This window comes from Temnothorax nylanderi, unplaced genomic scaffold (assembly GCF_030848795.1).
Source record: "Temnothorax nylanderi isolate EJ_2023f unplaced genomic scaffold, tnyl_v1.0 TNYL_tig0020_pilon, whole genome shotgun sequence".
NCBI classification, from domain to species: domain Eukaryota; kingdom Metazoa; phylum Arthropoda; class Insecta; order Hymenoptera; family Formicidae; genus Temnothorax; species Temnothorax nylanderi.
In genome coordinates, this window is record NW_027249082.1 from 159,943 (window position 1) to 172,304 (window position 12,362).

General features: G+C 31.1%; 2 protein-coding genes across 2 annotated transcripts; one reads left to right on the forward strand and one right to left on the reverse strand.

Moving 5' to 3' along the window:
- Positions 1–1,159: 1,159 nt before the first annotated feature.
- Positions 1,160–6,326, forward strand: LOC139769085 (circadian clock-controlled protein daywake-like). The gene is made up of 4 exons (XM_071699846.1): positions 1,160–1,392; positions 2,409–2,640; positions 4,743–4,888; positions 5,168–6,326. Exons 1-4 carry the CDS (start codon positions 1,314–1,316, stop codon positions 5,461–5,463), a joined length of 753 nt encoding a protein of 250 aa, XP_071555947.1. The 5' UTR covers positions 1,160–1,313; the 3' UTR covers positions 5,464–6,326.
- Positions 6,327–7,954: 1,628 nt separating this feature from the next.
- LOC139769089 (protein takeout-like) lies at positions 7,955–10,303 on the reverse strand. The gene is made up of 3 exons (XM_071699851.1): positions 10,158–10,303; positions 8,668–9,030; positions 7,955–8,548 (listed from the first exon to the last, which is right to left on the reverse strand). The coding sequence occupies exons 1-3, from the start codon at positions 10,216–10,218 to the stop codon at positions 8,241–8,243; spliced, it is 732 nt and encodes a 243-aa protein (XP_071555952.1). The 5' UTR covers positions 10,219–10,303; the 3' UTR covers positions 7,955–8,240.
- Between the last annotated feature and the right edge of the window lie 2,059 nt (positions 10,304–12,362).

Consider the following 12,362-nt stretch of genomic DNA (forward strand, 5'->3'; position numbering starts at 1 on the left):
TTCATGATTGTAAATATTTTTGACAATGCAATTAAAAAGTTTCTTTTTTCCCCTAACAATTTATGATAAAGTACTTATCAATTTAAATGCCACTAAAATAAAATTCAAAAAACAAAAAACATCAAAATTATTGTTTTTGCTCTAAAAATATGTTATAAAATTTATTATAATAAGAGCAGGTCAATGATCTCTATTCTGTCCTCCCGCAATCGCGTGTTCTAAAATGCACAAAGCGTCCTGTTTGATGTGCAACACATCTTTGTATGATTTTCGTCGAATGGATTACGAAATCACCGTCTACCGCAAGATTACTCAATTTCCAAATTTATTTATCGTGACAAAAACTCAGATCGACTTGCTTCTCTTTCAGCAGCATATTCCATCAACTTTTTTGTAAGATCACATCATTAAATAAGTCACCTATTACGTTATCAAAAATATGAATTGTCATGGTCATCCTTCAAAACTACTATATTCTGTCTTCGAGGAAGCGGGCACGTGTGCACACACACACACACACACACACACACACACACACACACACACACACACACACACACACACACACACACACACACACACACACACAAGATTCTGCTCGAAAAACAGAAGGTCTGGTCGATATAAAATTCCAGCGATGTGCGCTGATTTCTTAGTCAATTTCACATCAAATAAAATCATCGAATAAAATTATAAATTTATTCAATAAATGTTAAATCTTTATTTAGAAAAAAAAAATGAAGCATTGCTATTTAAGGAAAATCAGTGAATTCTTAAACTGTAATCAAGATGCAACAAGAAAAAATCGATTACTTATTTACTCAATGATTTTCACGTACCTCCCAATATCACTCGATCAGACGCCTCAACCTTGTTGTTCCCTCTTCGGTCTCAGTAGAAGTCCATGAAAGCCGAGGCCAAATATCCGTGATACCGTTCTAAAAAAGCGTTCTAATGTAAGGCCTGGATAATATGCATGTGTTATAAGATCATTCGTCTGCATGTGATCCTTCTTGCGATTGGCACGTGCACTTTTTTTCTTGCGGATAGGATGAAGGCAGGTATCAAGCAGATAACAATAATGGTTTTCGTTTTGTGTGCGGCGGGTGGCATATGGAGAGGGAGAGGTGGATACTGACGGGTTATAAGACGTACGGTTTGCCTTCCGGATCATACACTTCCAGCCCGACTATCCGCGGACCACCTGCCGCAGTGGGACCTTCGGTCCAGCCACCCCCCCCGTCGTCGAATCTCCGGCTCCACAGCCGGAAGGCATTTTCGTTGAGCTTCCTGTTTGCTTATTTTTGTGCAAAATGGCATCGGTGAAGGCAACGTTCATTACGATCCTGTTGGCCGTGGCGACGATCGGTGTAGTAGCTGCCCGAGATATACGTAAGTAAAAAAATCATGGACATATACCCACGTACATACTCGCCGAATTGAGAACCTTCTTTTTTAATTCGGTTAAAAAGTACAAGTAAGCTTCAGTGATATTTTTGTTTTTAACGTCAGTCAGCCCTATCCAAGTACTAACAAACTAAAATAAACAAAAAATAAAAATTTTTCGAGGATGGCTTTACATGACTTATTATATATTTTTTCTAATAAACGTATGCTAGTTTCGCTAGTGTGTTATTATATTATTATACATGTAAGTGTATCATATAGCTGAATGCTAAAAGTTATTGATTTGATATCTGTTATTAGCGTTACAATTTAGTAGAATTGTATCCTAAAATCTGACATAAATTATAAGTCGTCTACAATGGGTTTTAGAGATATTACATAATCTATAATTTATTTAACAAAAGATATTTTATTTACTTAATTTTTTTATTTAATAATGAATACGTGAAAAAGTACATTCTTTCTGTACATAGGTATGTGTACACATATCTTGCGTTTACTTTGACGTTATTTCTTCTTTTATGAAATCGATACCGCAAGGTAATCAGAAAAAAGTACTCTTTTATTCCTTCTTTAATAACATGTGACTTTGATTTAAAAAAATAGTTCTTAACATAAGAAATATATGAATCATCAAATTCAACACGTTCGGATGAATTTCTAATCTTACACGTTTTTCTGAATGCTAGGAAATATAAGAAACTGAGCAAAAAGCGACTTATACTTCTTTATAAATTAAATTTACATTAACGTAAGTGCATTTAGATACTGAATAAATATTAAATGCGTTCTTGATCGAAGGTCGTAGAGCGTGTAAATGCATTATTAAAAAAGTGTTATGTAGAGATTCAATCATGTTATATTTATAAATGGAAATCAAGCGGATTGATACAGATCTTTAAAAGAAAAGCAAAGCAAAAAGAAAGGCTGATGTTTATTATATTTCCGGTGTTCTTATAATACTTATATCGATTATCTGACGGTTTCCAATATGCTTGCAGCCGAGTTCCTGCATATTTGCCAGACGAACGATCCGCATTACGAGGCATGCATCACCGAGAGTATAGAGCATTTGAAGCCGTACCTTAAAGTAGGCGTACCGGAGTACAACATTCCGTCGTTGGAACCTCTCATACTGAAAAAATTAACGTTTACTCCGACAAGCAGTATAAAAGTAGATGCAACCGATATCGACGTGTTCGGTGCCAGCAACTTTCAAATTAAGAAAGTGAAGTAAGTAAAAAAAAAATTAATACCGTCTGTTGTGGGCTAGCTTCCAAAAATCAGTTTTAGAAGATGCAAGCACGTAATACCGCGATGTATCCGTGAAATAATTGTAACAGTAACGCTTGCAAAATTAAAAACTTTTTTTCTACATACAAGAATGAAAATAATATTCTTTTTATCGTCATTAATCCGCAAAAGCTAATACGAAGTTGAACCTTAATATTCTTACTAATTTCTACGAATTCTTTTTGTATTCCTTTTACCATCAGATATATTGACAATTAAACTTGGCTTAATTTAATTTAATGAAATAAAACGTAAAATTTGTCTTTCTCATTTCTTGGAATGGTTTACATTTGTACGAGAATAGTATGACGCAAGTGATATAATAAGATTCAAGTTGCTGAAATCTAAGACGTTTCTAACGTGTGTTTGTGTTTCTATTTTTGAATGAGCGCGTTGAAAGGATCTCCATGATTATGTGATAAGTAACCTTACGTAGGTATTATTCGGGTAATGACATCATTTTGCACGAAATTTTAGGCCGCGAACCACTCGTAATATTAAATTGATACGGCCGTTCTCTCTCTGTTTGACGATCAATCCAGCTAGATTACATAAGATTATAAAGAGATGATCGTGCACACGTACATGATGTTTTTGCTGTCGTTGACTTGTGACGTAAGTTGTCTGGCAATTTGTTATTAAAGATATATAACATGTATCTATACAAGATACACAGCATATGTATGTCTGTACAAAATAAAGAAGAAACATTAATAACCCAAATACGTGAGACACTTAAAAAATTTTTTTTAACAAATATTTTTTTTAAGAAAGAAAAATATGCTACAAATTTTTTATAGAATGCGTCTTTTAAAACATATTAACATTATCAAGATTTTTCTTAACATAGAATTACATATATACTATTCATTAAATATAACTCCTCTAGTCACATAGTATTAGAATATAAATAAAGAGTTACCTACAAAATATTTTATATTTTCAATATATCTTATTTTCACATAAAATATAAAATTTCTTGTAAAATATTTATTTTCGATGACTTTACTTCAATACTTTTATGCACAGAACAATGATATAAATTAATTGATTCGAAGAAAATGCATAATTGCGCTTAAGGAAAAGTATGTAATTTGTAATATGCAATTGAGGAACGGACGCTATGTAGTTTGTATTCCGCGCATAAACGGCCGTGACACGAACACTCGAAGTGCGTCCACAAAGCATCGACATAATCGTGCCTGTTCCTCGAAGATTGCAAGAAAGGAAAGAAGATAAATAATCTGTAAAGACCAGAAAACCGAACGGAAACGGTAATCGCCGGTGGCGTTTCTTGCTGCTTTGTAGCACGCGAAATTTAAAAAGGCACCTGTTAAACAATATGTCAAGCGCTGAGAAAGAAACAGAAAGAGAGAGAGAGAGAGAAAATTTACAATGGCGTTGTAATAATGTGAACAATAAAAAAGGTCGACGTCGTGCATTGAAATTGTCAGTTATCATTAACGATTTCTCATGTGTGGGAACTGTGAAAGAGAGATTAACTAATCCAATGACAATCTATCCATCAAGCTGTCCATTTATGGAATGCATGCTGCTCGCATTGATGCCTTGCTATGTGACACCATTATGTAGTGTTACATTGTGTGATATCTAGACATTAACACAAAGAATATAATCTTCTAGTAATTAATTTATTGTTTGTAACTTTGTAATAATCGCAAGCGTTTCTAATTAGAATCTCATATTACATATGTAAGAAATTACGAGATAATGCACAGCATGTTGCGATACAATCATAACAATAGCCGTAACAAAGTTTGACGAAATCCATGTAAATTGTAATCTTTATATCGGTCTCAGGTGAAATGAGATTAATTAACTGAGATATGCAAAATGAAAATCCCATTATATCACTTTAAGAGATTTCTATTTTTACAAGTTAATTAATAATTAATTTAATATGTATAATTGCAAAACTGGCAGATGTAACTGCGACTCGGAAAGATATCACGAGCGTTTAATGAATCGTTATTTTCTTGTTCGTTACCATCCCTTAATGCTGCAATTTGTTTTTTTTTTAGACTCGATTTCAACACTCTGCTTTTCCTGGTGGACGTAGCATTGCCGAATATTAGGGTCGAAGGGAAATATCTGCTCGACGGCAGGTTACTGTTACTCCCGATTCGCGGATCCGGCCCGATGCACGGCAACTTCTCGAATTGTTTAGGTATTTATTATTATATAAATTATAATTATGTAAATTATAATTCTCTATTCATTATACCGCACTACTCTAAACAATCATAATTAGCAATTGAATTGTTATTTTGCAAAAATTCGAAATACGAAAATTTTCTAGTTATGAGTTTCCAACTATAGTAACATAGCAATACTATTTTAGTAAATAACGTTTTATCAATAACGTACAATAATGTCGCCACTGCTTATAGTAATAATTTTACATTTGACTTATTCACATCTTGTAAAATCTCGGTCAACTTTCCAGGCGCATGCAAAATACAGGTTGCGAAATTCATTGACCAGGACGGCGAAGAGAAGATACGCATTACGGACTTCAAATTGAAAATCTCCGTAGGCAAAGGTACGATGAAGCTAGACAATCTGTTTGGTGGCGAACAAGCTCTCGGGGATGTCATCAATTCGGCCATCAACAATAACTTCGGTCTCTTCCTGAGAGAGCTTTTGCCGCTCATAGAAAAGGCACTGTCAGACGCGTTTCAGAATATCGCTGGCAATATCGTTGAACAATTCGCATTCGCTCAACTCTTCCCCGGTGCATAGATCCATATCGGTGATCCGTTACTTTCCGCTACATCGAATCCTTTTTGAGAGGGTGCATACTCAATTAAGATTTACATTGCTTAGCTTGTTAAGTTGAAATTTTATAACAAAAAAACATAAACTATAATCGGGATTAAATTGGAATTTAATTTCGACAGGAAATAAGGAATGGAAGAATTGGACCAAGATCATGGAACGATCTCGGTCCAATTGATATTATTTAAAAACTCAACTCTGAGCAATTGTATAGTGAGCAACATTAATAATCTACAATCTGCTAGAATAATTAACTGAGTGTTTGCGTATAACACTAGCACTTGAAAAGAATAATAACACTTTCAAGAAAATTTTAAGACAAAATAAAAGAAATGTAGTTTTTTAAATACTAGTGAATTTTGCAAAAAGTTAGAAAAAAATATTTTTGTTCAAGTTAAATTTTTCGAACGTAATTTCTGAATTTATTAATTTATTATTAGTAAATGCGAAAAAATAAATAAATTACTAACAAGCACGTAGAATAAGATGTGGACAATTCTTGATTAGTAAAAATCAAGCACCTTTCTACAAATTATAAAACAGTATATAGCAAATTGTTTGCTTCAATTTCGATTCTTTCACCATTGACTCGACGTGATTAAAGGCTTTGAATGAGTGTCGGTGTGAAAATTTCGATTATCGACAAACAATAAATAGCGTATTGACAAAGCAAATTGAATTTGTTTGCTAGTAAAGAAACAGTAACTTGTAAAATCTTTGTGATTATGTACAATTTATATCTTTGTAATATTAATGATCGCATACCGATATCGATGAGTTTAATCATTTAATGCGTTACGAATCGTTGAATAAAGTTTTTGACTATAGTATTTGTTAAACAATATTAACATTATTGCCTCTTTCGTATTTTATTTCCCAAAATATCATAATTTGCGCGCAAAATAACTAATGGCTTTTTAAAATCAGTGTAATCTATAATTTATAAATTAATTACACAAACTTGTCTTGACTAATATCACATATTCATAATAACAGTACCAGTCAATCCATTCTGCGAATTGTATTGTGATATTTTTATTTCATAATTATAATTTATTTCAAGAATATTAAACGATATATTTAATTTAATAAATGTATTTTTAATAATTTTATTGCATCACAGTAAATAATCAAAATATTCTAGATAAGTAAATTCTTTGACCATGTAAAGTTTACAATTTTGTACCAGAATTTGAAATAAAATTTTATTTATGATTTCATGTGCCGTGTAATACAAAAGACATTTGAAGAGTTTGAAAAATATATAAATAGATATATACAAAAAAATCTATAATAAATGTAAATAACATAAAACAATAAGAAAATGTCTGTCATATTGTAAGATTTGATGCTAATTATGTATTATTAAAGTTGCTTCTAACAAATTTATTACAATCTATATCGGGTTTCTTTGAAAAGACAATAAATCTATTTTGATCACGTAAAAAGTAAGTAATATAATACAATGTTATTAGAAAATCAATTTCTGGCATACTTCAAATTATGTTCTAAGGCACAGAAGTCTGACAGAGGGACATATGATAGAAACAAGCTTTATGTAAAACATTAGAATAAATTCAACAAAAGAGACGAGCGTAATAAGAAATATTTAAAAAAAATTGTAAAATGCATTAAATATGATAGATTTATGATAGATTATGATATTATGATATTATTTATGATAGATTTATTTTTCTTTCAATTTTACCGCACACAGAACTAGAATACTCAATTTATGCATTAATTGCTAATTATTGTATAAGATATGGATTAATATCTTAACTACATGCACTCAACTGTAAAATCATAACAAGTGAGTATACTTCAAATTTATAATTAAAAATGATTTATTATTAGATATCAGATTCAGTTTAAAATTGTTTACTAAACAATTACATAAACACAATACTTAATTATTTGAAGCAGTTTTTCTCCAATATTACAAAATACACTATAACCCATGCAATATTTAATTTCGTGTGTATTATCTGAAAGTAACTTGTTTTTTTTAGTATAAATTTTTTAAAAGATATTTTCATGTATGTGTTATGGTCAAAGCCCGAAACGCGGCATTCCTAGGATTGACCGGTCAATTCTGCGGAATGACTGGTCAATCCTGTGGAATATCCCAGCGTTCTTGATTAAAGCAGTTTCTCGTAATTAGATTAGTTTTTTATGCGGGGAAGGGCTTCGCCGCAGGCTTCCCCGCCTATTTGTGTACTGCCTCCTATACACACATGTCAGCAAACTACTACAAAACTTTGACTAAGACTAAGACGCGGCCGTGCGGCAGAATTGATTAGTCAATCCTAGGATGGCCCGTGTTTCGGGCTTTGACCATAACCTTGACCTCATATGTAAATACATTTACGTCGTTAATGCATGATGGGTAATAAGAAAGTTATAAATTAGATAAATAAGAGATACACAGTATACAGGAGACGATTGACACATATGTAGAATATATAGATATATTGTAAGACATAAATATAAAGATACACATATAAGAGAATACATTGTCACAATTTTATGTTCTACATATTTGTATGCCTTCTAATAATTTTGTAACTATTATATCAAATATTGCGATATAAAATCCTCATAAGCATCATGTTCAAAATAATACACAGAGCATTTAAAATTTAAATTGAAAATGTTATAAGTTTTTTAAATATTCTTTAAGTGGATTATGAGATAAACGAAATAATTTTGTGACAATGGATATCAAAAACTTAGGCGATTTATGCTCGATCGGGGAAGAGCTCCTCGAACGTAAAGTGTTTAACTATATTGTTGGAAAGCGAGAGAATTCGTTTGACTACTGCTTCTTCAATTGCCGGCTTGAAGGCATTAATAACCTCCTGTTGATTGTTGCCTATGAAATTGCTAATAACTTGGTTCAGTCGGCTCAATTCCGTATTATCCAGTCCGTATTCAGCGTCGTATCCTTTGATGTCGAGATTTATCTTCATCTTTGACATGTACACATATCTTTTGCCACCTTTCGTTACTATTTTCATGTCCATGTTTACTTTTGCTTCTACATTATCTGTAAAATTCAGATTAGTAATTATGATAAAAAAAGTATCGAGTTTTAAATTGTTATGTTAAAACATATATTTTTAATCTTGTGTCGTATTTTATTGCACTATTGATCATTCTACGTACCTGTAGTCATATAAACCGGTCCCTGTTGTACAATGGGGATCAATAAACGTATGTCGAAATCATATGTGGCATTCATTTGGATCTGCCTGAATAAGAGCTCAACATCGAAGTGGAGTTTGTCGAGATCTGTACGAAGGTATTTTATGACAAAATCGCAAAGTCCTGACACTTTTGCATCTCTGATAGCTATTTTGGAATTAGGGTTATCAGAAATGACTAGTCTGTCAAGAAGGAATGGATCGTTCGGCTCAAGGTCCAATTCCGGGATCCCTTCGCAGATCTTATCTTTTATATTGTCGATGTTTTCCAAAATGCATTGATCAAGTTTTGGATCTCTTCCGTTGCACACGTGAATGTAGGAGGCTGTAAAGGATATAAATCACCTTTGCTAAATTGTAGACGATAAAATAGACTACGAAGAAATGTACAATTTTTATATGACAGGTACAGTTCGTGATTTTAATTATGTTAATATCAAACAACGTTAATAAATCTTGAGAGATACAATATAATGTAAAACTTTAAATTAAATCACAGCATACGTGAGGTAATTATCCACAATTTTTTTATTTAATAACAAAATAATTGATAATAAAAAATTCCTAAGTATCTCCATAGAATCTTTACTTATAATATTTATATTGTACAACTGTCGCGTTAGAATATAGGTACCCTGCACTTTTGAGACTATACAAACGCGAATCTGTTACAAGCGACTGCACAACAAGTCGAGTATACGAAATATGTTGTCGCGTTGCAGAAATTCTTTATAAGACGTTCTCTTTTAGATATATGTGCCGTATCATAAAACGCGCGAGGAAATGTCCAACGAGAAATCCTTGTCGAAGGATAATATTGGCTACCCCCGTCACTTTAATTAAGTGCTCGAAGACTGGAACACAGCTTCTTTTCGTAAGCATTTTTTCCAATGCGCGCTCATGTTATTGCTATCTAATCCATGTTCACGACCCGGCGAATGCCAAGCATGCAGCTTGCATTACCACTGCGCTATTGCATTATACCTTATAATTAATATTATCGCAATGTCCATACAAATTGCAAAGATACGTCTTTACACAACAGAATGAATAATTTAACTTGAGAAATAACATTTTATTAACGTCCTCGTCGTGATCTGATATTTGCGCTGCAAATTGTGCAATTCATTTATCAATAATATTACGAAAAAAGAAAAGAATTAGCTACTGTAGCAAATTTAGATAACTAACGTAAAATATGGATATAACTAACATTTTTTGCAGCGAGAGCTATAATTTAGCAATATTAGCAAAATTATGCAAATTATTACTAAATTATAGCTCTCGCCGCAAAAAATATAGCTCTCGCTGAAAAAAGTGTTAGTTATCCATATTTTACGATTAAATTTGTTATAATAGCTAATCCATTTCTTTGTGATAGAGAAAGAATTGTGATTCATGATAAAGACACAACACATACACATTATATATATATTTTTCTTTTTTACTCACGTATTTCTGCTAAAACATAGTTTCCTGCTATAAGCGCAAAAGCAAAAACAAAAGCAAACATTTTCCAAACCAAAATTTTTCACGTAGTAATACTTTCTAAAATTACACTCTGCGGAGCGATCCGAACAGCTATACAGCGAATAGGTATAAAGACTAATTCGCGTATATCGATGAAGCTTATATATACGTATCCTCGTTCACATAGCGCTTTGCTAAGCACTACGAGTCTCGTTCTCGTTCGGTATTCATGACTCACAAATCCATGATCATATTTGTGTTCGCGCCAAAAAAACAAATTTTAGTTAATAAATAAAATAACAGAATATTTTTTTTACGGAATAAAACACAAGTTATTTATTGAAAGAAATATCTATTTAGCATATGCAGCATGAATAAATATATTAATATAATAAAACTTATATAAATGTTGCATGTACATTAAATTTATTTTGTAAAAACCCAATTATGAAAAGAATACAAGTAGTACCGTAATAATTTAATTTAATACCGTGTATTAAAACAGAATTGCAAAAGCAAAATTAATAACAGAATAAATCAATTAATTTTTTCAGAATAAGAGAATTGTGTTTGTATAATTTCACGATATGTTTAATTTAATTCTATAATTTCTCTTAATTAATTATTGATAAAAGATAACAGAAAAACAAATATCATATATTTAACTGTCCATTTTTTCATTTTTTAAAAATAGCAGTAGGAATTTTTTCAATGTTGAGACAACTCCGACAGACAAATGTCCTTGGAAAGTATTAGATTTATCTAAATATTTAAATAGAGCAAAAATCAACAGATGAGCAAAAACTTGTGTATATATATACATATATATGGAGGGGTTAAAACCATAGTGGTGTAAGTCAATTTTTTTGACCACTTTTTTTTTCTTCTTTTTTCAACATATCTGCATGTGTAGACTGCATCTATGAACTTAACTCGATAGGTTAAAAAAAGTGACTTACACCACTATGGCTTTAACCCCTCCATATATAGTGCAATTACGTAACAAGTAAGATTCTTTTACTCGTAATTATAACCGGTCTGAAGGTTTCTTTGATTATAATTAAAATCAATTAAAGAAAATTTAAATAACAGATTCTAATTTTTTTATACGCCCATACTCTAGACTTATGACGATGTTGGCATGATGTTGGAACAAACAAGGTTTACGTCAACAATAGCTTGTCTGCATTTCTTACCGGAGTATAAATAAACTTTTGTCCAAAATGAAATATTAACGATATTTAAGCAATTATAAAATATTACTTTAGTTCGTTAATAAATAACGCAAAGTATGCAAATAAGACACTTAATATTTAAAATGTAAAAAAATTATTTGGACATCTTATTTCAAATAAATATACAGGTTCTACGAAAGAATAATATAAACATTGCTGTCTACAGTTATGCAATAACAGTTTTTATAAGAAAACTTAAATATTAATAGCTATGATATTTTTTTGAGATATTATATAGAAATTATATAATTATATGAAGATAGACATTTTAAAATTATCTACATTATACATAATTTATCAATTAACCACATCGACACTTTTATGGTAAATTCTGGAAGCATAATTAATAATTTAATATTGTTTAACTTTTATTAATGATAAAGTATATGGATAGTGAAACGTACAGCATGTGCCGTGTGCAAGATTTCTTTTATGTATAATAATTACATATAATTGCATAGCTAATCCTTTTTTCCGTGATAGAGAAAGAATTGTGATTCATGATAAAGACACAACACATATACACATTATATATATATTTTTCTTTTTTACTCACGTATTTCTGCTGAAACATAGTTTTCTATTTATGGATCACAAAGTAATTAGCAAAAGAAAACTATTCTTCTATTCTTCGTAACTAATTATTTGTGATACGTGGTCGTCATTAACTTTTAGAGGACGGGCAGGTTTTTTCATGACTTTTTATTATTTTTATTTATAACTTTCATGTGTGTGTTATTGTACGAAAAATAAGCGACTCCCGTGGAGCCTAAAAATAGATTTCCCGTCTGGAACGTTAACCAAAAATAGAAAGAATTCGTAAAACATTCATGTGATTGTAAATTTAAAAAGAATTATTATCAATATTTAGTTTCAAATAAGAAATATAGAAATATTTTTTGCAAAATTTTGTTATAAAAACATATTTTGAAATTTAAAGCTAAAAAATGCA

Bases quoted from the DNA above. Each gene is read 5' to 3' on its own strand.
- LOC139769085 (XM_071699846.1), top strand. From the start codon at position 1,314: ATGGCATCGGTGAAGGCAACGTTCATTACGATCCTGTTGGCCGTGGCG. The intron at 1,393-2,408 runs GTAAGTAAAAAA...ATATGCTTGCAG, and splicing joins AGTAGCTGCCCGAGATATAC to CCGAGTTCCTGCATATTTGC. The intron at 2,641-4,742 runs GTAAGTAAAAAA...TTTTTTTTTTAG, and splicing joins TTTCAAATTAAGAAAGTGAA to ACTCGATTTCAACACTCTGC.
- LOC139769089 (XM_071699851.1), bottom strand. From the start codon at position 10,218: ATGTTTGCTTTTGTTTTTGCTTTTGCGCTTATAGCAGGAAACTATGTT. The intron at 9,031-10,157 runs GTGAGTAAAAAA...TATCCTTTACAG, and splicing joins CTATGTTTTAGCAGAAATAC to CCTCCTACATTCACGTGTGC. The intron at 8,549-8,667 runs GTACGTAGAATG...TGAATTTTACAG, and splicing joins ACCGGTTTATATGACTACAG to ATAATGTAGAAGCAAAAGTA.